Genomic DNA, 26171 nt, shown 5'->3' with positions numbered 1-26171 from the left:
TAACATTCTGCCTTTTTAATATTTCCTAGAATATTTCATTCTTATAGGAGAGGGGTGGGTGCTAACTTCCTACAAAGTTAATCATTCTTAATATTGAAATAATAAGAATTCTCTACTGGGCTCATTTATAACGAGTGCTTATTTTAAATATGCCCATTCGGTGTGCTTAACTTCAATAAATTGCAAGATTATTTGTAGCTTGATTTCTACTGAATTCTACAGTTGTAGTATCAATAATTTTTTTATTAGAAAAAACAATAAAGCCATATAAAGCATAAAAGATTGACTCAGAAATATTTATTTTATTTATTTGTCTTGTCAAGTACGTATTGGTGGTATACAAAGATATAATAATATTTATATACATGATACTGGTAAAAGAGAAACTATTTCATCAATGGTTAATTTATATGCAAAATAAATAGTATAATAGGAAGAATTAAGGTTCTGAATTAGTACACTAAGTACACATTAGCTAACAAAGCACCGAAACGCGTGCAATGTAAAGTACAATAGACAATAGAGACGATTCTTACGTTAAGCCAGACTTTGCTGGCCTCCCCCTCCTTTCTGCTTCTACGTCGTCACGTGGTCTTTCCCTCGCCGTTGCTAGGGCGAAGCTGTAAGCAATTACTGTGGCGCTCCCTATCTGGTACATCCAAACTCATAGGTCTCGTTTCGGCCAATGAGAGATAAAGTTTTAGATCTCCTTCCTATAGCAAAGCGAAAGAGGTGGGACCGAAGCTTGAGGCTCCGTTGAAGTAGTCGAAGAACGAGATGGGCTCTCTAATGAGCTTGTGCAGAGACGCGGGAAGCTTCTCGTAGCAGGACGGACTCGGATGGCTTTTTTCATATTACAACAGATTTGATATTTGTTTGGATCGTGATGGATGGAGCGCTCACAACTGTTGCCTTGTAAGTTACCTCAATTTTGTATCCTAGTTCCTTCTCCGGAATGGGTGTGTCAAAGCCAGAACTGCAGTGATCATTCTGAAGCGAAAAGGCCTCTGGTTACCAATCACAGAGTCGGGCAGCTGTTTGGGGAACCAGGGAACGCAATTTCGGAAGATATTGTAATATCAATTATTATTTAGATAATTCTTATCAACAGCTTATTAATATCATAGTATTCAGAAACTACCACGACGTGAAAGTCTGCTGAGAAAATTAAAACCTCGCTTTGTGCTATCAATTACAGTTACGATGAATTCAAGGATGAATGCTACAAACTAGTTACATCCTTGAAAATATATTTACTGCGGTTTAGTATAAAGCAATCGGTTTTTTTTTCCATTTGAAATCAAGAAGAAATGACTTGCACGTTGTAAACAAACTCATGATGAATTTCTCTTCAGTCTTTTGTGCTGGGGGGGAGGGGTAGATGATTTACCTAGAAGCATCCAAGAAGCAAACCATTATCTTAAAACAGTAATGTAGCTTGTTTTGAACAGGAATTGCTGTACTGTGTAGCAGATTAGATAAGTCTGTTTCTCTTATGGGGACTTTTGTTTGCTACCGTTTATCTACTAGTTATGGGTGTATGACTACACAAGACACTCAGCCCAATATTCAGGAGCTTATTTATTGCCAGCAGTTTCATAGACATGACACAGCTAAATGTTGCCTTATTCCATACAAGTGAGATACAGTATGCAGAAAATCGGTAGAACACATAAAATCAAGCCATTTGCCTCTGCCTATTTCAATGTACAGCATAAGAACATAAGAAGAGCCATGCTGAATTAGGCCAAAGCCCATTGAGTCCAGCATTCTGTGTCACACAGTGGCCCACCAATTGTCCATGGGGATCTTGAGCAGAAAGGGCAAGACCCTCCCTTTCCCTTGACCCCCAACAAATGGTACTCAAAGGAATCCTGCCTGCCTCAACCAACATAGAGGCAACACTTGGTCATCCGTTTCAATAACCATCTACATGATTGGCATCCATGAATCTGTCTAATCCTGCCTTGAAGCTATTAAGACTGACAGCTGTCACGACCTCTTCTGGAAGTGAATTCCATAAACCAACAACCCTCTGGGTGAAGAAATATTTCCCTTGATTTGTCCTCACTTTCTTACCTATGAGCTTTAGGGAATGCCCCCTTGTCCTAGTATTGTGTGATAGAGAAAATAATTTTTCTCTATCCACCTTTTCTATCCCATGCATGATTTTATACACTTCGATCAAGTCACCCCTTAAACGCCGTCTTTCAAGGCTGAAGAGACCAAGGCGTTGTAACCTGGCATCATAAGGGAGGTGCTCCATTTCCTTTATCATTCTTGTTGCCCTTTTTTGCACCTTTTCCAGTTCCATTATATCCTTCTTGAGGTGCGGTGTCCAGAACTGTATACAGTACTCCAAGTGTAGTCTCACCATCGATTTGTATAGAGGCAATACAATGCTTGCTGACCTATTTTCGATTCCCTTCCTAATCATGGCAAGCATGGAATTTGCTTTTTTTACTGCTGCTGCACACTGGGTTGACATCTTCATTGAGCTGTCCACCAAAACCCCAAGATACCTTTCTTGGGTTGTCTCGGAAAGTTTTGTCCCCATCAGTTGGTAGGTATAATTGGGGTTCTTTGCCCCGATGTACATAACTTTGCACTTGTTTAGGTTAAAATGCATTTGCCACTTTGTTGCCCACTCACTCAATTTCAAGAGATCCTTCTGGAGCTCCCGACAATCAGTTTCAGTTTTCACTACCTGGAACAATTTAGTGTCATCAGCAAACTTTGCTACCTCACTATTTATTTCTACTCCAGATCATTTATGAATAAATTAAAAAGTGAAGGTCCCAAAACTTGAACCTTGGGGTACACCACTTCTTACTTCTTTCCATCCAGAGAATTATCCATTTATTGCCACCCTTTGGTTCCTACAATTTAGCCAGTTACCAATCCAGGACAAGACCTGTCCTCTAATTCCGTGGCTGAAGAGCTTTTTTAGGAGCCTTTCGTGAGGGACTTTGTCAAAAGCCTTTTGAAAGTCAAGATATACAATATCAACTGGGTCCCCTTTATCTCTGTGTTTATTTAAACCCTCAAAGAATTCTAACAAGTTAGTAAGACATGATTTGCCTTTGCAGAAACCATGTTGATTTTCTTTCAGCAATGCCTGTTTTTCTATGTGCCCAGTAATTTTATCTTTAATAATGGTTTCCATCACTTTACCTGGAACCTGGTCTATAGTTTCCTGGATCACCTCTGGATCCTTTCTTGAAGATCGGGGTTACATTTTCCTCCCTCCAATCCTCAGGTACAGTGCCTGATCTTAGAGAAAGATTGTATATTTTAGCTAGAAGTTCAGCAATTTCACACTTGAGTTCCTTGAGGACTCTAGGGTGGATGCCATCTGCACCTGGTGATTTGTTGACATTTAGTTTAGAGAGGCATGCAAGATCTTCCTTGTTTATCTCTCTCTGGTTTAATTCTTCTAATTCACTCCCTGGGAAAACTAATTCAGTGGCAGGCATAGAAACATAGAAGACTGACAGCAGAAAAAGACCTCATGATCCATCTAGTCTGCCCTTATACTATTTCCTGTATTTTATCTTAGGATGGATATATGTTTTTCCCAGGCATGTTCAAATTCAGTTACTGTGGATTTACCAACCACATCTGCTGGACGTTTGTTCCAAGGATCTACTACTCTTTCAGTAAAATAATATTTTCTCATGTTGCTTTTGATCTTTCCTCCAACTAACTTCAGATTATGTCCCCTTGTTCTTGTGTTCACTTTCCTATTAAAAACACTTCCCTCCTGAACCTTATTTAACCCTTTAACATATTTAAATGTTTTGATCATTTAAATGTTTCCATCATGCAAATGCTCTCTAATTCCCTCCCTGATAAAACTAATTCAGTGGCAGGCAAATGCTCTCTATCCTCCTTAGTGAAAACAGAGGCAAAGAAGTCATTTAGTCTCTCAGCAATCTCCTTGTCTTCTCTGATTATCCCCTTCTGACCATTGTCATTGAGTGGCCCAACTGTTTTTCTGGTTGGGTTCCTGCTTCTGATGTTCTTAAAAAAGGTTTTGTTATTATTTTAATATTCTTTGCTATATGCTCCTTAAAATCTCTCGTGGCTTTCCTGACTATCGCCTTGCATTTGGTCTGCCAGAGTTTGTGATCTTTCCTGTTCTCCTCGGTAGGAAGAGCCTTCCATTTCTTAAATAAGTTTTTCTTCTTTCCAAATAACCTCCTTTACCTCATTCGTAAGCCATATTGGTATCCTCTTGGACTTTCCAGTCCTCTTTCTTCTTTTAGGAATGCATTTTAGTTGAGCCTGTTGTAATGTATTTTTAAACAGTTTCCAAGCATTTTGGAGGGATTTGACTTTTTTTACTGTTCCTTTTAGTTTCTTGTTTACTATTTTCCAAGAGCTTCTTGGATTCTGGTCCTTGTCCTCTCACTTTTTCAAATCAACTGACTTTGGTCCTTCTTTTTCCCAACCTTGAGAGGTGGAGACCTCTGTCCTTTGTTTATATATACATCCCCCTTTTTGAATGTTTAGTTCCTATCTTAGCAGGTAGTATGAAAATTTAGATTTACCAAATTCTAATTTTGCACTCACTGACCCTAATTATTAGTTTCAGGTATACAATAAATGATAATTGGTAATTAGAATAAAATTTTGGTTCCCTAAAAATGAATTCCTTTGAGGCAGAATAAAATTGCTGCTAATACGTTCTGCTACTCATCAAGTAGTAAAGGTTTAGTTTCTGCAAAGCTGTTCCACCTTTCACTATAGTTAGACATTCAAAGAGGATAAGCTGATAGAACTGAGAACTGCAGATCCATAAAAATCAATAGGTAATATTCTATTAAATCAAGGCACTTTCAATCCTAAATATGATTAATTCCTAATAGCTTAATTTAAAGCAGTTAAGTATCTTATTTTACTCATAGTTTATATAAAACAATATTTTAAGTCTCTTAATTATAAATGTGTGTTTTGACAACCCAATTTTTTTATTTGGGAGCTATTCCCAAAGAAGACTTGAAAATATTTTAGCATAAACCTAATTTAGGTAAACATGCATAGGACTAATTTATATCATTGAGATTCAGTTTCAGACTTAATGAAACAATTCAAGCAAAGCACATAAATTATCATTGGTTAATTCAAGCTATACTAGTGCAGAAAATTTAAAAGGTATTGCTTTGGTGAGATGCCTTACATTATGCAATGTCATCTGAAAAGTTTATATACTGTATATGTTATACTGGGGCAGGACAAACTGGGCATTTTTAAAAATCTAATTTACCCTGAGTTTGCATCAGGCCCGGTTACAGCATGGAAACTGCTTTGGTCGCGTTGATGGCTGATCTCTGGTGGGCCCGGGACAGGGGTTTATCCTCTGTCCTGGTGCTTCTTGACCTCTCAGCGGCTTTCGATACCATCGACCATGGTATCCTTCTGCGCTGGCTGGGGGGGTTGGGAGTGGGAGGCACTGTCCTTCAGTGGTTCTCCTCCTACATCTCCGGTTGGTTGCAGTCGGTGTTAGTGGGGGGGGTCAGAGGTTGACTCTAGGTCTCTCCATTGTGGGGTGCCTCAGGGGTCGGTCCTCTTCCCCCTGCTATTTAATATCTACATGAAATCGCTGGGTGAGATCATCCAAGGGCATGGGGTGAGGTATCATCAGTATGCTAATGATACCCAGCTGTACATCTTCACCCCACGTCCAGTCAACGAAGCAGTGGAAGTGATGTGCCAGTGCCTGGAGACTGTTGGGGTCTGGATGGGTGTCAACAGACTCAAACTCAACCCAAGGACAATTCCATCTGTCCGTCCATTACCCTGGGGGGGGAATTATTGACCCCCTCAGAGAGGTTCCGCAACATGGGTGTCCTCCTCGATCCACAGCTGACATTAGAGAACCATTTTTCAGCTGTGGCGAGTGGGGCGTTTGCCCAGGTTCGCCTGGTGCACCAGTTGCAGCCCTATCTGGACCGGGAGTCACTGCTCACAGTCATTCATGCCCTCATCACCTCGAGGTTCGACTACTGTAATGCTCTCTGCATGGGGCTACCTTTGAAGAGTGTTCAGAAACTTCAGATCGTGCAGAAGGCAGCTGCGAGAGCTATCATGGGCTTCCCCAGGTATGCCCATGTCACACCAACACTCCGCAGTCTGCATTGGTTGCTAATCAGTTTTTGGTCACAATTCAAAGTGTTGGTTATGACCTATAAAGCCCTTCATGGCATCGGACCAGAATATCTCCGGGACCGCCTGGTTAAGTCCTACAGAGTTGGCCTTCTCTGGGTCCCGTCGACGAAACAATATCGTCTGGCGGGACCCAGGGGAAGAGCCTTCTCTGTGGCGGTCCCAACCCTCTGGAATCAACTCCCCCTGGAGATTAGGATTGCCCCCACTCTCCTTGCCTTTCGCAAACTCCTCAAAACCCACCTCTGCCGTCAGGCATGGGGAAATTGACTCTCCCAGGCCGTTTCCCGTTTTACGCAAGGTTTGTCTGAGAGGTATGATTGTTTTTTATCCTCAGGGTTTTAAATTGCTTTTTATTGTTGGATTTGTACCATATTTTGTGTTGTGAGCTGCTCCGAGTCTCCGGAGAGGGGCGGCATACAAATCGAATAAATCTAATCTAATCTAATCTAATCTAAAAATTAACTGATAACACAAAAGAAAATGTTGTTACATATTCAGTTTCTAAAGTCTCTATTTTAGGTGGCTTGTGGCAACACAAAGTATTTGTTTGTTTGTTTATATACCGCCCCTCTGTTGACTCGGGGCGGCTCACAGCAGTGATAAAACAATATACCATAACAAATGTAATATTGAATTCCAAAATAACAATTTACATTAAAAAACTAAAAAAAACCATTATATAAAAAGCATACAGACGTTCCGGGTTGGCAACGTGGAGTGAAGCAGCTGCAAGGAGGATCTCCTCCCTGGGCTTGCTTTTTTCCTCCGATCTCCGAGACCTTTCGGGGCACAGTTCGCTTGGAGGGCGACGTGGAAGATGAGGGACTATCTGGGTATCGATTGTTAAAAGGCGTTTTGCAATCGGTGCGAAGGACACCCTTTCTATCAGAGGCTGGAGGCACCCGTCTTTGCTGTCAAAGTATGGCGGGTCCGAAACTCCAAGGAGCCACCGCAGAGGGAAGCAAGTGAGAAATACAGATCTTTCCACAATTCTTTTTTTTAAGATCATACTATGTACTGCATATTGAAGAACTTATTCTAGAACTTTTTATTAGAAGTTAAAGATAGAAATTCTATTATATTGCTGAAATAGACTGCCTGTAAGGAGATCTAAAAAAAAAAAAAAATTACCGTAGGAATCTACAAAAGCGGCGACGGTGAGGTGGAAAAATCCAGCAACCCTTTTTGATCGGGTGCTGGTTAATTTGAAAATACCGATCTCCGAAGGGACTTTAAAAACTTTTTCCCAGGACAGTGTTTAATTTGGATTTTTGGAACCATTGATAATATAATACTGAAGCACATAGATATTGATTTTTCCTTTGCTGGTGTGCGCGGAATCAGGAATTGAACTCAAAGATCCGATATAACAGATTGAGAGAGCAGAGGAAATATTCATCTATCCCCCTCTCTCTTTTTCCTATTTATTGAGAATTGCGGTGTTTGGAATTGGGGTGTCTGGAAGAAGGAGAAAGTAGCAAAAGTGGTTCTTTGAATATAAAAAACCTGAAAGCCGAGGGAGCCGAGTGATTTGACAAGAGGACGAGGAGAACGCCGAGAACAGAAGGGAGATTTGTTCCACAATCCACAACTTTAAGAATAGGAAGCCGGCGCTGAGGACAGCCCCAGAGACGGGGTGCAAAACAGCATAGGAACCGAGGAGTCGGAGGAGAGCCGAAACAGACAAGTCAGCACAAACCAGCAAGACCTTGTACTTTCTCTGCCCCTGAAAAGGAGGAAAGTCACACTCAGCGAACTCAAAATACAATCAACCCTATAATTAACTCGTTAACTCTTTCAAAAAAAAAAGAAGAACTGCATCTCAGAGCCGCACTTCAGAACACTTAAAGCTTTCGAAAGTCCTTGGAATAAGGACTCTTTAACAGCACGAACTACAATCAACAATCAAAGAGGGGAGAGAAGACACAATACCTCTTATACTTCACACGTTTGCTTATAATTTTCTTATGATTTCTACTCTTATAATTACTCATAACTACTATACATAAGGGTATTTATATATATATAATATAGATAAGAATAAGCATTAGAACTATTTATAGTACAGTGGAACCCCGACATAAGAGCTGCTCTACTTAAGAGCAACTCGAGATAAGAGCTGGGAGGGGAGAGATATTTTTGTTCTACTTACAAGCCCAAATTCGAGATACAAGCGCCAAGGAGCTGTCTCCTGAAGCCAAACGCTAACTTCCGCGTTCGGCTTCAGGAGACAGCTGCGAAGCGGCGCGCGTGTTTTAAAAGGTTGCAGCCGGCCTGGGGGGCTCGGGGGGGTGCTTGCAGCTTTCTTTCTTGCTCTTTTTCTTTCTCTCTTTTACCTTCCCTTCCTCTATTTCTTCTTTTCTTTCTCCTTCCCACCTTCTTCCCTCCCTCCCTCCCTTCACTCATTCCTCTCTTACTCTCCCCTTTCTATAAGTTTCCTTGCTTCCTTCCTCTGTTCCTGTCCCTTCCCCCTTTCTTTCTTTCTTTCTTTCTTTCTTTCTTTCTTTCTTTCTTTCTTTCTTGCTCTTTTTCTTTCTCTCTTTTACCTTCCCTTCCTCTATTTCTTCTTTTCTTTCTCCTTCCCACCTTCTTCCCTCCCTCCCTCCCTTCACTCATTCCTCTCTTACTCTCCCCTTTCATAAGTTTCCTTGCTTCCTTCCTCTGTTCCTGTCCCTTCCCTCTTTCCTTCCTTCCTTCCCACCCTCCGTCCATTCATTCACCCATTCCTCTCTTGATCGCTTAAAGCCGGTCCCTGGTGCAAAAAGGGTTGGGGACCTCTGTCCTACAGGATTGGGTGGCAGAGAAGTTGAACATATGTAAATTTAAAAGTTTAAGAAAGTTTACAAGTTAAGTGAAAGAAACTTCATTATTCATTTATATGTACATGTACATTTCTTCATTAAAAACATGTCTTTCTGCATAATTTAGACTAACTTTGTGAGTTTTTTGAGGGCTGGAACCAATTAAAATTATTTACATTAATTCCTATGGGGAAAAGTCGTTCGAGATAAGAGCTGCTCGACTTAAGAGCCCAGGTCCGGAACGAATTAAACTCGTATCTCGAGGTACCACTGTATTGTGTTAATATTTCTTTCTCATTATAATCCTCCTCTTAACATAATAAATAGATAGATAGGAATTGGAAATTGAAAGCATATTATTTGCCTAATATTTTTAAGAGTATCTTAATTGTTCTTCTTTATTTCTTTATTACTTTGGATTGCAATAAGATAGAAAACTATAGAATATTGATAAGAATTAGAACTGAACTGTATAGAAAATAAGTTTATAAGTTTATAAGTTTATAAGTTTATATTTACATTGTTATTTACATTGCTATTTGCAAAGGAATTTAGAACCATTTAATTAATTACAAACTAGAAAGTTGATTGTTAAAATTTAATTAGTGAATGAAATACAGCAAGAGTTATTAATCTGCTTAAACACTTTTCTCTCATCTCCTATGGTGATCTGGAATAGAATATTTACTATATTGGAAAAACAAAATCAGATCATAAAAGAGATGGCTAGTTATCAACCTAAAGGTGGTAAAAAAAACCACCACCACAACAAATACAGCTTCCCCTGCCTCTCAAAGGCAAATAGATGAGATGTTAAATGTAGAGAAGGAAAAAGAGAGTACATTATTGATGCAAAACATGAACAAAACTTTAACAGTAATGCAGGAGACCATGTTGAAACTGCAGGAACTGATTACAAATAATCATGTAGAATTAAAAACGGATATACTGAGACTAGAAAATCGATTGGAATCCGCACAAGCAGAAACACAAAAAAATGAGGAAAAAATAATAACAGTAGAAAAAAGGACAGAACAAAATAAAAAAAAATGGAACAGGTTGATCAAAAACTCATAGAATCCCACAGAGAGCTCGAAAACTCCTTGATCCAATTGGAATTAGAGAGATCATCTTACTTTCTAAGATTTCAAAATGTGGTAGAGGCAGAAAATGAAAACCTTGGGGAGATTATGACAACAATAATCTCAGGGATATTACAGACTAACAGAGAGGAAGTCATAAATGAATTAGAGACAAAATTTACAGAATCAATACTAATTTTGCGAGAAGACATCGATTACCCAGGGAAATACATTTAAGATTCGCTAGAAAGATCACAAGAGACAGGGTACATGCAGCCTCTAGAGAAGGGAAAATGACATATAAAGGCAGAGAACTAAATATTTTGAAACAAATCCCTAGAAAGATTAGAGAACGAAGAAGGGAATATAGAAACTTAGCCTCCCTCCTGAACAAAAAGGAAATAACATTTAGATGGATAACACCAGAGGGGATGATGGTAAAAATAGAAGGAAGGAGAGTGAAAGTCGACAATGCGGAAAAAGCACAAGAGATATACGAACGAATAACTGCCCTAGACTCCGAATTAGAAAGTGGAGATAGACTAGAATCAAGCAAGGAAGAAGATATAGACACAGAGGGACAAATAGACAGAAAGCAAGGACCAGAGGAAACAGAGAGAAGAAAGGAGAAGGAAGAAGGGGCTAAGACTAGATCACAAACGGCAGCGGCAGCAAATAAACAAAACTAGCTTTCTTGCTTCAACTTTTTTCCTCCCTAGGAGGAATACTTAACTAAATGCTTTCAGATATTAAATTGATTTCAATAAATATAAATGGCCTTAATAACAATTGTAAGAGAAAAAAGGTTTTTTCCAAACTCCTAAACCAGAAACTACAAATAATATGCTTGCAAGAGGTACATATTAAATCAGCACATAAGAAATTCTTAGAATATACAAAATTAGGGGAATTACATGCTTCATTAGACGAAAATGAAAAAAAAAGGGGAGTGGCCACATATGTGAAGAAAGAACTAAAACCAAAAGAAATTAAAACGGATCCCAAAGGAAGATATACAATGACAGAAATTGAAATAATAGGGGAAAAAATACTACTGGTGAACATATATGCCCCGAATCAAGAGTTAAAACAATTTTATAAAAATATACATCAAATTTTGCTTGAAACTAATTATATAAACATTTGTATGGTAGGAGATTACAACGGAATTGTAGACCCAAAAATGGACCACAAAGCAGGGGAAAAAAGTAAATTGAAAAGACCCACATTACCAAACACGTTTAATAAAATGACTGAAGAATTAGATTTAACAGATATGTGGAGAGTGAGACATCCAAAAGACAAACAATTTACTTTCCACTCTGGACCACACCACTCATTATCAAGAATAGATATGGTTTGGCTAAGCAAAAGATTACATAAATCAATAAAATCCCTGGAAATAGAACCTAACACCTGGGCAGATCATAATCCGATTACTATAACTTGGCAAGGAACAAAAAAAGGTTATAAGAGATGGTCATTGAACACAAATTTACTACACGATGAGAAATATATAAAGATGATTAACAGAGAAATAAAATTATTTTTAGAAGAAAATAGGAAACAACCCACTACAACACAAATACTGTGGGACACACTAAAGGCATACACGAGAGGAATAACAATATCATATGCAGCCAAAAAATCAAAGGAAGAAAGAGCAGAACACAACTACCACACAAATAGAATAGTAAATTTGGAAAAAATCCTCCAACAAGACCCCACAAATAATCAAACAATAAACCTACTAAGAGAATCCAAATATAAAATAAATACTTTAGAACAACAAGAACTTGCCAAAGATATAAAATATTTAAAACAAAAACACTTTGAATCGGCCAACAAACCGGGTAGATGGCTCTCGCAAAAAATTTAAAAAGCGAGAAGCGATAAACTAATCTATCACTTAGAAGATAAAAACGGAATATTACAATACGATGAACAGCAGAAAAAAGAAATAGTGAAAGATTACTACCAAAATTTATATAAAGAGGAATCAGTAGAAAGCACTAAAATTGCCAAATATATAAATGAGAATAATATACTAAAGATAGAAGAGCCAGATAAACAACTTTTAAACATGAAAATAACTCTACAGGAAATTCAATTGGCCTTAAAAAAACAAAAAAACAATAAAACGCCAGGACCAGACGGACTTCCAGGAGAATTTTATAAATATAATAAAGAATTATTTGAACCTATACTACTAGAAATTTACAACGAAATCCTGGAACAAGCTAAAATCCCGAATACTTGGAGGGAATCATATATCACAATGATACCTAAAGAAGGCCTGGACAAACAAAAAATAAGAAATTACAGACCAATATCCTTACTAAATGCGGATTACAAGATTTTTATGGCAATTCTCTCAGAAAGATTAAAAAATATATTAAATAAAATAATCAGCCCGGACCAAAATGGATTCCTACCTAACAGACAAATCTCAAATTGTACGAGGACAGTCCTAGATATCATAGAATACTGTGAAGTCCATCCAGGAGAACAAGTAGCCCTGGCATTCCTGGACGCACAAAAAGCTTTCGATAGCGTCAACTGGCAATACTTAATAGCTGTAATTAAAGAATTGAAACTGGGAACCAAATTCGAAAATATCATTAAAAATACTTATACAACACAATCAGCCAGAGCAATAATCAACAATGACATGACGGAACTAATTTCAATAGAAAAAGGGGTAAGACAGGGATGCCCAATGTCCCCTTTGTTATACATATTAACCCAGGAAATACTACTAAACAAAATTCGACTAAATAATGAAATAAAAGGAATTAAGATAAAAGACGAAGAATACAAATTACAGGCATACGCAGACGATATTGTACTTTTCCTAGAAGATCCTATAAGATCTGGCCCAGAATTAATCAGAGAAATAGAAATTTGTGGGGAACTCTCAGGACTAAAAATTAATAAGCAAAAAACGATGCTTATGACAAAGAATATGACTATAAAACAAATTAAAAAATTGGAAGAAATTACAAATCTACAAACCACAAAAAAAATTAAATACTTAGGACTAATACTATCAAATAAAACTTCATCTCTTAAAAAAGATAACTATAACAAACTCATACAAGAAACTAATAAAAACTTAGAAAAATGGAAAGATTTGCAACTATCCATGTTAGGTAGAATCGCGGTGATTAAAATGGACATCTTACCCAAATTCCTCTACCTTTTCCAAACTGCCCCTATTAATATCGAACAAATTTTTTTTAAAGAGATTAATAAAACTTTTTCAAAATTTATTTGGCAAAATAAAAAACCCAGAATTCAATTCAGATACCTCCAAGACACCAAAAACAGAGGAGGATTAGGACTCCCCGATCTGAAACAGTATTACACTGCAGCGTGCCTAACATGGCTAAAAGAGTGGATTAATCTTACTAATAAAAGAATACTGGTACTTGAGGGCCACGATCTACAGTTGGGGTGGCATGCCTATTTATGGAAAGACGATAAACAAAAACAAACTGTCTTTAACAAACACATTATAAGAAAATCTCTCCTTAAAACCTGGTATGAGATTAAAAGAAAATTTTACAACAAAATTCCTAGATGGCTATCTACCATGGAAGCCATAGTATATCCGAATTTAATAGACCCTACCAAGACCATAAAATATAAAGATATTTTACATCCAAATGGAGAACTTAAAACTAAACAAGAATTGGAAATACAAAATTATAGGATGGACGAGTGGACATATATACAAATAAAATCAAGATATAATAAGGATAAACAAATACCAGGTATAGCAAATTCCACCCAAACTCTAGACAAGATCTTAACAGGAAACGCTGAAAAACAGATAACCAAACTATACCAGATTTTACTAGAACACGAGAAAGAAAAAGAGATGATTAAAAATCCAATGGTAGCCTGGGAGAAAAACCTACAAAGAAAAATCCATATAGCAGAATGGGAGAAAACATGGAATACAATAACCAAAATCACCCTATCATCAGCCTACAAAGAAAACTATTACAAACTATTTTACAGGTGGTATGTACCACCGGCAAGACTTGCCAAAATTTACCCAGCACTACAAAATCTATGTTGGAAATGCAATAAAGAAAAAGGAACTTTCTTCCATATGTGGTGGTCCTGCCCTAAAATCCAAAAAATTTTGGAAACAATTTACAAATGGTTAAAGGAAATCACGAAGGAGGAAATAGAGTACTCACCGGAGGGGATGCTCCTCAGAATTTGGAAAAAATCTTACTCGAAACAAACCCTTTTTTTAGTGACTCACATAAATACAGCTACAAGAATTGCAATTGCGCAAACATGGAAGAACAAACAGACCCCCAATATAAATTTAATAATAGAAAAAATATATACATGTGCAGAAATGGATAAATTGACAAACCTACTTAAGGGAAACAGAATCAACGAAACTAAAAGCATGTGGAACAATTGGCACGAGTGGATTCAAAGGAAAAGATTTGTATAACCTTATACAAAATAGCAGTACAAACCTTAAAAAAAAATGAAAATACCATTTGAATGTTTTTACCCTGTTTTGCATTGCATAGTATTAAGTTAATATTATCCATATAACAACTGTAACCGGTAAAAAAGTTGGATAAGACCTGTAAACTGTATAAACAAATTGTGATATATGTATCTATAAAACAATAAAAAGATTTGCAAAAAAAAAAAAAAAAAAGCATACAGACAATCATACCATACATAAAACTACATAGGCAAGGGGAGATGTCTCAGCTCCCCCATGCCTGATGGCAGAGGTGGGTTTTAAGAATTAAGTAACCTTGATTCTGGATTTAAAAGCAAAATGGTTACACTGAATTTCCTTTTTTAAAAAAAATACTTGAAAATTGTAAAAGCTATCAGGATATACTTCATAAAGTGTTTTAGCGCAGGTGAAGCATCCTCTGTGAAGCATTCTCTTTGAAGCATTATGCTAGTGTATCTTTTGCAAGGGTCAATATGCTCTCTCTTGTATGCATGCACGGAAAATGCCATTGCAGTGAAGTGAAAATGAATGTATACACAGATATGCAAACTGTGGTAAATCTTCAAATAGCTACATTGACCTTAGCAATTGCCTAGAAAAGTCACTTTTTCTAGAAAGACAGTTTCTAGCCTGGTGCCTTAACGTTTGGAGTTGGATTACACCAAACTGGTTCTGATTCCTGAAGACATAGGAACTTTAATTTGAGGAGGGTCTTTGTTTATACCAATATACTCTGTGAAGCTCGATTTGAATGCTTTGCACTACTCTAAACTTTTTCATTACTGTATTATTTGTCTTCTTACACTTATGGCAGTTGAACTTCAAAGTTTGGATACTTACAGATCTTACCAAGAGGTTTGTGGAGGCATTCTGTTTTTCCAAAACAGAAAATTTTGAGTTTTATAATGCAGAATCCCTCCTTTTTTATTGGCAATTTGCTGTAAATCAAAATTAATTATTTTTAGTGCTATTTGAAGATAATGTGGATTCTCTAATTGTTACTAGTGTTTGTATATTTTGTAAATTATTAAGCCAACTATTCCTCCATTTCACAGTCTTTGACAAATAACTATAAAACAAAACAAACTAACACAAGGTAAGTATAGCTTAACTGAAACAAAAAAATAGATTCAGGTTGTAGTATATTTAAATCTTGATAGTATTAAGCTAAGTGATTCAGAGACTAATTTAGAATGTAATTTTGATCTAACAAATGTTAAAAGAATAAACTGATTTTCTCCGTAGCTTATGAATAAGGATGCCTTAAAAAGTTACCATGGACAAATATATTAAGGCGCAAAAGATTGGTGAAGGATCTTTTGGAAAAGCAATTCTGGTTAAAGCAAAGGAAAATGGTAAACAGTATGTTATTAAGGAAATTAATATATCCAAGGTACGTCTCTCAAATTATGTTTCTTTTCATTATTCTATTTACATATAAAAATTTAAAAATAGTGTTTATTTTTTTAAGATGTCAAATAAAGAAAGAGAAGAATCAAGAAGAGAAGTTGCTGTTTTGGCAAATATGAAACATCCAAATATTGTTTTGTATAGAGAATCATTTGAAGGTAAGTTGTAATGATAAACTGATACTTTGAAGTCAGGCGCAGAAGTCTTAAAACACACACTCCATTAAAGATATGAAATTGTCAGAATTTGCTTAAATAGTATTTTTACTACCCAGATTTCCTAGCTGGATTTTTTGTCTAAGTTGTAATTCCAAGTCTACTGATGAGGAATAACTACAGCTAATTCCTGACTAGGAATAAGTACAGTTAACTGTGTTCATTTAGTGCCTGTTTGAAGTTTTGAGATAAGCGCCCCCTGGTGTTTACATACAAGTCCCAAAATTTTATTTATTTATTTATTTGTTTGCTTGCTTATTTATTTATTTATTTATTAGACTTCTATGCCGTTCAATCCCAAAGGACTTTAATTACGAATGTTCCAGCACCACATGTTGTTCACCCTTAATGAACAGTTGCAGGTCTGCACTTTTCCCCTATTTTCCTTGCTCCTGCTTCCCACAATTCCCTCTCCCAACCTGCCCTCCATTTTCAAAGATATCATAGCTGCCTTTTGAGTGTTTCAAAATAGAGGGATTTGCTCTGTTTTCAAAGGCTCATAGGCTTCTATAGGGTGCTTCAAAAGAGTGTGAATCCCTTCATTTTCAAAGGCCTCATAGACTCTGTGACAGTGATGGCGAACCTTTTTTCCCTCGGGTGCCGAAAGCACATGTGCACACACTATTGCACCTGCGTGAGTACCCACACCCACAATACAATGCCTGGGGAGAGTGAAAATTGCCTCCCCTACTCCCCTGGAGGTCGTCTGTAGGCCAGAAACTCAACTTCTGATGGGCCCGGGAGCTCATTTTTCACCCTCCTCAGGATCTAGTGGCTTCCCTGGAGCCTGGGGAGGGCAAAATCGCCCTCCCCCATTCTCCCGGAGGCCCTGCAGAAGCCAAAAAATCCGCCCCCAGAGGCTCCCTGCGAGCCAAAAATCAGCTGGTTTGTGCGCACATGCTTGCTGGAGCTGAGCTAAGGCAACGACTTGCGTGCTGGCAGATATGGCTCTGTGTGCCACCTGTGGCACCTGTGCATAGGTTCACCATCACTGCTCTATGGAGCATTTCAAAACCGAGCAAATCCCTCCATTTTCAAAGGCCCCATTGTATGCAGATGAAGTGTCCAGTCTTGTCTGGGGGAGAAGTGTCCCGGTGGTGGCAGGAAGGAGTTTGGGGAGGGGGAAGGAGTAGAAAACAGGCACCACAAACATTTTTTACACCCAGGAGCTTCCATTGACTCTTCTCTCAAAGTGAAAAACTGCGGCAGAGAAGAGACAGATCTTTGCAAGGTGAGTCTAGCATGGCAGGCAGTGGGAAGCATGAGGTAGAGTGGGTTGGGGAGACCTTGGAGGCTTGTTCCATCACTGGCCCTCCCCGATGGTCTTCCCCACCTGAGATACCGCATGTGCACTTAATAAACCATTAGCGAATGTGTGGGTGAAAGCAGGGAGTGATGTCATTCAAGATCACTCAGGATACAAATTAAATGGGCAGGCTCCATTCCTTTCGTAACTCAAGGACCACCTATAATGCTTATCAGTAGTGTTTCTAAAAGAATGTTATTGAGTTATAATTATAAAGTAACCATATCTGTTTCATTACCTTGAAAATATGTAATTATTAGAAATGAGAAACTGAGAAATTACTTTATTAATAGTATATAATATAAATAAGCACCAACTATTTTATTTGTTACAGAAGCTGGCTGCCTTTATATAGTAATGGATTATTGTGAAGGAGGAGATCTGTTTAAAAAAATTAATGCACAAAAAGGAGTCTTTTTTTCAGAAGACCAGGTAATAGAAATTGGGATATTTATTTATTGTATACGCTGTCCATCTTCTAAATGACTCTGTGTGACTAACAGCTAAAAAAACTGAACAAATAAAATCACTCAGAAGAGCAAAACAACAACAAAATAGTTCAGACAAAAATTTAAAAAAGAAAAAAGCTCTGCAATCATCCTATTCCAAAACTTTTGGAGAATAAATTGATCTTCACTGATTTCCTGAATGACATAATGATGGAAGCCACACAAATCTCTGCAGTAAGATCATTCCAGACAGCTTGTGTTTCCTGATTCTGACGTTGATATTCTTTTATTGGAAGTACATCCACCCTGCTGGGCTAAATTGGAAGAACCCTATATATGAAACCAGCCATACAGAAATGAGACAAACACATAAAAAGGTGCATCTTGCTGGCCTAAAAGGATATTAAAATAAATTGTGTCAAAAGCTGTGAGTGATCAAGGAATATGAGGATGGTCACATCCTTCCTATCCCCACTTTGCCATAGATAATCAACAAGCACAATTAATGCCATTTCCTGAAACCTGACTGGAAAAGGTCTAAATAATCTTCAAGAATCCTCTGGAATTAAATCCCAATTGCTCTCTCCAGCATCTTTCCAAGAAATGGAAAGGTGGATTATATTTGTCTAAGATTGTTAGATATAGCTATGTTTGCTTGAGTTAGTTATTATCACCTTATCAGAAGCTGAAGATAAGCACACTCCTTCAAAAAAGATGATACCATGTGTTCCCAAATGCAAGCTAGCTTCTAAAGGTAGCTTTGAGAAGTCTTGAAAAAATTGGGTTAAATACAAAAGATCTAGGTGTGCTTTGCTTGCTTAGAAAAGAGAACAGATTGATTAATGAATATGCAAAATATTAATCTTTATTATTGTCAATAACCATATTTTTAATGATTTCATTAAAAATGGAGAAATATGAAAAGTCACAACATACCATGTTTCCCTGAAAATAAGTGCAGGAGGTGGGTCGGGCCACAAGACTTACATCTTACCAGAGTCTAGCAACTTCTTGGCATCTTTCAGCCAGTCTGCAGGAAAACACCTTGCACAGTACAGAAAAATTTCTTGCGAGTGTGAGCCTTTAACAATTTCTCACAGCGAGAAATTCAGTTATTTATTTATTTATTTATTCAAATTTATAGTCCACCCTTCTCCTAGCGGACCTAGGGTGATTTACAACAGTAAAGTGATTACAAAATTAAGATACCCCAATACATAGAATAAAAACAAATGGAAAATTTAAATTCCAGTATAAACAGCATACAATCATCACTCATACTACTGGCTGGAGTATAAGACTATCACTCAACAGCCACAGGTTGTTTCAGAGCCTTTCGGAAGACAAGGAGAATGGGGGTGGTATGAATCTCTTGGGGGAGTTGGTTTCAAGGGATCGGAGTCGCAACAGAGAAGGCTCTTCCCCATGGTTCTGCAAGCCAGCATTGCTTGGCCAACAGGACCCGGAGAAGGCCAACTTTGTGCAATCTAACTGGTTGCTGGGACATATGAGATAGAAGACGGTCTCGTAAATAATTTGGTTCTAAGCCATGTAGGGTTTTATAGGTAATGACCAATGCCTTAAATTGCATTCAGAGACCAATCAGCAGCTATTGCATTCTCGTGGAGTGTTGGACTAATATGGGTGTATATGGGTGTACACCCATAACGGCTTGCACAGCTGTATGCTGGACGTTGAAGTCTCCAAACGTTTTCTGTATTGTGCAAGATGTCTCCCTGCACAGACCAGCTGAGAGACACCATGATACTGGCAGACTCTGGTAAGATGCATGTCTCGCATTAGGGCGCAATTTGGAGGTAGCAGGTCAGTTTTGGGATGGGGTGGGCCATTGCCATTGGGCCACAATGGCAACAGCAGCTTGGCTGCTTCCTTTCTGTGTCATCTCTTTATCAAGAGGAGTGGCAGGTGGGGCAGGAGAGAAGCGAGTTGTTCATCCTACCATATCGGAGTGGGATGTGTTGCTGTGGCAAAATGAGTGCCTTGCAATCCACAGCAAGGAGTCGGTCATGACATGTGTCACTGGAGTGGGGTATAAGGGACGTTGCTCACTTCCCTCTCTTTTTGCATGGCCGGTAGGTATGGTAAGGGCGTGTAGGGTGCATGCGGTATGCACAAGTGGAAATGGCAGGGATCGGCTGCGCATGCTTTTAAGTAGTTATTTCAGCTGATGCGCTAAAAAGCCTGATTGGGCTTATTATGGGGACATGTCTTATTTTTGGAGAAGCACAATAGGAAAGAAAGCATAAACACTATCGTGTAAGAATAATTAAAAAGGTTAAAGTTTCCCTGTCAGTTGTATACAAGGCTAAGGCACAGTGCCTTTTTCCATTTCTTGGCTAAGGGAACCAGCATTGTCTGAAAACATTTTCCATGGTCATGTGGCTGATATGGCGGGGTGAAATGCTAATGGTTCAACTTGGCCCCGTTTTACTGGTAGCAGTGGCAGCTGCCAATGGTTCAGAGAACTGATTTTGGTGGCAGCACAAGGCTCTGTTGAACAACCATTTAAACTTACAATAGTTTTGAATCAATGGTATTTATGACTGGTTCTCAAAGTAATTCTGACTGTCTCAGCATCGCCACTGTCACATGATCATCATTTGCAACCTTCACGGCCATCTTCAGACAAGCAAAGTAAAAGCAGCAGGAGATCGTGTGATGTCATACAGCATGAAATTTGCTTAACAGTGGCAACCAGAAGTACTGGAATTGCTGTTACTAAGCATCATAATCATGTGATATTGTACTTTAGGACTATATTAGTTAGTATGAGACATTCTAAACCAGTGGTTCTCAATTTTTCTTTTTTTCTTTTTTTAAATTTCTTTTTATTGTTTCCATAAGTACATATATCACATTTTGTTTGTTCAGTTTACAGATCTTGTCCAACTTTTTTACCTGTTACAATCGTTCTTAATTATGTTAGGTCTTATAAGTAATAGTATGCAATAAAGTACAGAATAAAACCATACAAAAGGTATTTGTTATTTACGATTTGTACTGCAATTTTGTATCATATTATACAAGAAATTTCTTCTGAATCCATTCGTGCCAATTACACCACATATTTTTAAATTCATTAATTCTATTTCCCTTAAGTAAGTTTGTCATCTCGTCCATTTCTGCACATGAGTATATCTTGTCTATTATTAAGTTTGTATTAGGAGTCTGTTCATTTCTCCATGTTTGCGCTATCGCAATTCTAGTAGCTGTGTTTATATGTGTCAATAAGAAAAGTGTTTGCTTAGAGTATGATCTTTTCCAAATTCCAAGAAGCATGCCCTCGGGTGAATATTCTATTTCTTCCTTTGTAATTTCCTTGAGCCAATTGTGAATGGTTTCCCAGATTTTTTGAATTTTAGAACAGGACCACCACATATGGAAAAAAGTGCCTTTTTCTTTTTTACAATTCCAGCATATGTTTTGTAATGCTGGGTAAATCTTGGCTAATCTTGCCGGCGGTAAATACCATCTGTATAGGAGTTTATAATAATTTTCTTTATATGCTGAGGATAAAGTAATTTTAGTTATTACATTCCATGTTTTTTCCCATTCTGCTATATGAATTTCTCTTTGTATATTTTTCTCCCAGGCTATCATAGGGTTTTTAATCACCTCTTTTTCTTTGTCTTGTTCTAATAGAATCTGATATAATTTGGTTATCTGTTTATCCTCACATCCTGTTAAAATCTTGTCCAGGGTTTGCGTAGAAATTGCTATGCCTGGTGTTTGTTTGTCCTTATTGTATCTAGACTTTATTTGTGTATATGTCCACCAGTCAATTTTATAGTTTTGTGACTCCAATTCTTGTTTAGTTTTTAGGTCTCCGTTTGGGTGTAAGATATCTTTGTAACTAATAGTTTTAGTTGGATCTATCAGATTTGGATAGGCTATAGCTTCCATAGTGGATAGCCATCTGGGAATTTTATGGTAATTTTTTTTTTTATCTCGTACTATCTTTTTATGAGCGATTTTCTTATCAGGTGTTTATTGAATGTAGTCTGTTTTTGTTTTTCATCCTTCCATAAGTAAGCATGCCAGCCCATCTGTAAATCGTGGCCTTCAAGTACCAGTATTCTTTTATTTGTCAGGTTAATCCATTCTTTTATCCATGTTAAGCACGCTGCGCTATAGTATTGTTTTAGGTTAGGAAGCCCTAATCCTCCTCTACTTTTGGTGTCTTGGAGATATCTATATTTGATTCTCGGTTTTTTATTTTGCCATATGAATTTTGAGAAAATTTTATTAATCTCTTTAAAAAAAAAAAGTTCAATATTAATTGGGGCAATTTGAAAAAGGTAGAGGAATTTTGGCAAAATGTCCATTTTTATCACGGCAATTCTGCCTAACATAGATAATTGCAAGTCTTTCCATTTTTCTAAGTTCTTGTTTGTTTCTTGTAAAAGTTTATTATAATTATCTTTTTTGAGAGATATAATTTTATTTGATACTGTTAATCCTAAATATTTAATTCTTTTTGCGGTTTGCAGTTTTGTGGTTTCTTCCAGTTTCTTGATTTGTTTAATGGTCATATTTTTTGTCATGAGCATCGTTTTTTGTTTGTTAATTTTTAATCCTGAGAGTTCACCACATTTTTCTATTTCTTTAATTAGTTCTGGGCCAGATCTTATAGGGTCTTCTAAGAAAAATACAATATCATCTGCATACACCTGCAGTTTGTATTCTTCATCTTTTATCTTAATTCCTTTTATTTCTTTATTATGTCGAATTTTATTTAATAGTATTTCCTGGGTTAATATGTATAGTAGAGGAGACATTGGGCATCCCTGCCTTACACCTTTTTCTATCGAAATTAACTTAGTCATATCATTATTAATTATCGCTCTGGCTGATTGTGTTGTGTATATATTTCTAATAATATTTTCAAACTTAATACCCAGTTTTAATTCTTTGACTACTTCCAATAAGTATTGCCAGTTGACACTATCAAAGGCTTTTTGTGCGTCCAGAAAAGCTAGGGAAACTTGTTCTCCTGGATGGGCTTCACAATATTCTATAATGTCTAAGACTGTCCTTGTACAACTTGAGATTTGTCTGTTTGGTAAGAAGCCATTTTGGTCTGGGTTAATTATTTTATTTAGAATATTTTTAAATCTTTGTGATAGTATTGTCATGAAGATTTTATAATCCGCATTTAATAGGGATATTGGTCTGTAGTTTCTTATTTTTTGTTTATCTGAGCCTTCTTTGGGTATCGTTGTGATATATGACTCCCTCCAAGTATTCGGAATTTTAACTTGTTCCAAGATTTCATTATATGTTTTCAACAATATGGGTTCAAATAGTTCTCTATTATGTTTATAGAATTCTCCTGGGAGTCCGTCTGGACCTGGGGTATTATTGCTTTTTTGTTTTTTTTAAGGCCATTTGGATTTCCTGTATGGTTCTCAATTTTTCTATTGCGTTGGATGTGGAATAACACACAGACACAAAAGCTGGGTAATAAGGGTCATTTTATTAAATAAAACATAGAGACTTGCAGAGGTCACTAAATGGGGCGGAATTTCCTACGTATAACATACTTGGGCAACTAAATGGGCATAACTCCTTGCCTGGACAGTGCGAGGCTATCTTTAGCTTACGCCCAGTCCTGTAAGCCACGCATCAAGCATGTGCAAGGGCTCACCCCCATGACCTGGAACTGGAAATGATGTGAGTGAGCCCCAAAGGCACCCCCTCTCCACCAACCCGGTCGTATAGGCGGCATGGGTTGTGGAAACGAGCAGCCTATCATCTTCCAAAAGATGCCTAATGGAGAACACACAGTTGCTACTGATAATCTTTTCCGCCCCGTTACTGCCAAACAGTGACCAAGAAGAAATTAGTCAATTGTTATATGCCGATCTATTTAACTACAGACACACCACATAACCAAAATTCACTTCTCCGTCCTCCAGGGTGGAGTAGGCAAAAAACAATCTAGACTCAATTGTGCTATGATTGCAAAAATTCCTACTCGGCCCCCAGATGGGCGACCCTTTAAGCACTCTAGATTGAGTGGAGGGTAGGTGGGAGTCTGCACTTGCTAGCAGCCAGGCATCAAGAAGGTGAGAGCTGAGCGGCTTCCCCCATTTCTCTTCCGGCCACGTGAGGTCTCACAGAGGATTCTGGGAGGTCTCGCGCTGCTGTGCAAGACCTCCAGCAAACCAGGAAATGGGTGCCGTACTAATCCGGCACCAATGCAAATACCGGACGGGAACTGAAAGGGCACCCGGCCTCTCAAATGCCGCGACCCTTTAATACATGTTGTAATGACCCCCAAACATAAGTCTAGCGCCAATTCTCCCAACAGAGCTTTAAGCTGATTGGCAGGAAGGTCAGAGAGACACCTCTACTGCAAACGCCTGATTGGTCAGATTGTAAAAATATGTTTCAAGGTGCCAGAATAGAAGCTTTAGTTCCTAACACCATGGGAAATTTGTCTTTTGCCATGGTCTTAGCCGACCCCTGTGAAACAGTCGTTTGACTCCGAAGGGGATCCCAACCCCCAGGTTGAGAAACACTGTTCTAGACCCAATTGCTGCTGTTAACTGTAAAAGAAAAAAGTCCGCAAGCCATGTGATCTTGCCTATGTATGTTGTGCATTCCAGTGGCTAAGAACTGTAGATACTGAGCTGTCTTTAGGACAGTTCCTGGCCTCAGATTCGCAGTCAGAAATACTGTACAAGGAAATAGAGATAGAGAAAGAAATAGGGTGGTAATTTGGTGGTGGTGACTGAATCTCAATTCAGTATTTAGGGAAAAATAACTTACTGTACTATCGTATTATACTGTTATAATACGATAGTACTATAATACATCTGATACTATTATAAAGCCTCCACCCTCCTGAAGCCCCGTCTATGAGCAACATACAGTTCTACAGAAAAAAAACATTTGAAGATGCTTCTGCCTGATTGTTCGCTTGATCATTACTTCTCTTTCAAAAGAAAGAAAAGGAGCTAATGAAGATGACATTCCCATCTATGGGAATTTCATTCTCCATTATTTTTCCTTAATCTTACCTTTGAAGAGACAACGACACATTATGTTATGAGCACTGGCAGCATTTTGAAATGGTAAGTCTTAAACAGTTTATAAAAAGGTTTTCATTCCTCACTTATACAGTAAAGTGAAACATACTATCTTTGATTTTTTGTGGGGGCGGGGTAAAAATTGAAGTAATATTGAGAGTAGTAAAATAGCATCTCGCAGAGAATATTAATTTTAATCTTATACTAAAAATATAATTTTCTAATAAAAAGCAATTTCTTTGCAATTATAGATCATGGATTGGTTTGTACAAATATGTTTAGCCCTGAAGCATGTACATGATAGAAAAATTCTGCATCGAGATATAAAATCACAGGTGAGTTAGATATAATCTTTTGTATGTGGAATTTTAATAGGTATGCTGAAACTTTGTGCTCACAATTATTGATGAAATCAGATCTGAACAATTCTTCAAACTGGAGAGGCGGCTTGTTCAAAGCAATAGTTATATTATTGAAATACAGTGGTACCTCGTGATACGAGCCCCCCGTGATACGAACATTTCGAGATACGAACCTGGGGGTCGGAAATTTTTTGCCTCTTCTTACGAACTTTTTTCGACTTACGAACCTGAGCCCGGGTCTGTGGGCTCCCTTACTGCGCCTGCGCTCTCTGACTGATGAAGGGATTCCCCGGCCTTATGACTGTCACCGCCGGGATTTCCCATTTGATTACAACCCCTGGTGAGATTGGGGTGGGGGGAGAGCTGTGCCTGAACCTGGAGCCCGCTTAGGAGCCACCCTGCTCAGAGGAGAAGCCGCAGCTGCCACTGCCCCTGCAGCCACCGCGAAGCGGCTGCAAGAGCGCTTTCTCCGGATTGTTTCCAGCCGAAGCGCCTGGGGTTTTTCCTTTGCTTTCCAGCGGCTGGGCGAGATCCCCCCTCCTCCTCCTCTGGGGCCAGACGTGCGCTCCCCTTTGTCTCCACGGCAAACGAAGTGGCTGTCAGTTGAAGTAGCAGCTGCTTCTCCTCCCTCTAATCCTGAGCAGCCCCATCCAGGAGAAACCGCTCTGAGTCCTCTTTGCCCCTCCTGCCCATCGGAAAGAGAAAGAGAAGGAGAAAGAGAGGAAGGGAAAGAAAGAGGAGGGAGTGTGTGTGTGTGTGTGTGTGTATGTGTGTGTGTCTGAGAGAGAGGGAGAGAGAGAGAGAGAGAGGCTGACT

General features: G+C 38.1%; 1 protein-coding gene across 36 annotated transcripts in view; it reads left to right on the top strand.

The window, feature by feature from the left end:
- The first annotated feature begins 611 nt into the window (after positions 1–611).
- NEK1 (NIMA related kinase 1) overlaps positions 612–26171 on the top strand; it is a 213091-nt gene continuing 187531 nt past the window's right edge. For 15 of the 36 annotated variants that reach the window (XR_011559605.1, XR_011559609.1, XR_011559600.1 and 12 more), the window contains exons 1-5: positions 726–915; positions 15804–15951; positions 16030–16126; positions 17824–17921; positions 25245–25328. Coding sequence is in view for 18 of the 36 variants with exons in the window: in XM_070757420.1 (XP_070613521.1) it covers positions 15835–15951; positions 16030–16126; positions 17824–17921; positions 25245–25328 (396 nt within the window). In the remaining 18 variants the exon portion in view is untranslated. Of the gene's footprint in view, positions 916–15803; positions 15952–16029; positions 16127–17823; positions 17922–25244; positions 25329–26171 lie in introns of all 36 variants that reach the window. The other 21 variants (XR_011559613.1, XR_011559611.1, XR_011559607.1 and 18 more) reach the window with 5 other exon arrangements.

The sequence above is a fragment of the Erythrolamprus reginae genome, chromosome 7 (assembly GCF_031021105.1).
Source record: "Erythrolamprus reginae isolate rEryReg1 chromosome 7, rEryReg1.hap1, whole genome shotgun sequence".
NCBI classification, from domain to species: domain Eukaryota; kingdom Metazoa; phylum Chordata; class Lepidosauria; order Squamata; family Dipsadidae; genus Erythrolamprus; species Erythrolamprus reginae.
This window is presented reverse-complemented; position numbering and strand designations above follow the sequence as displayed.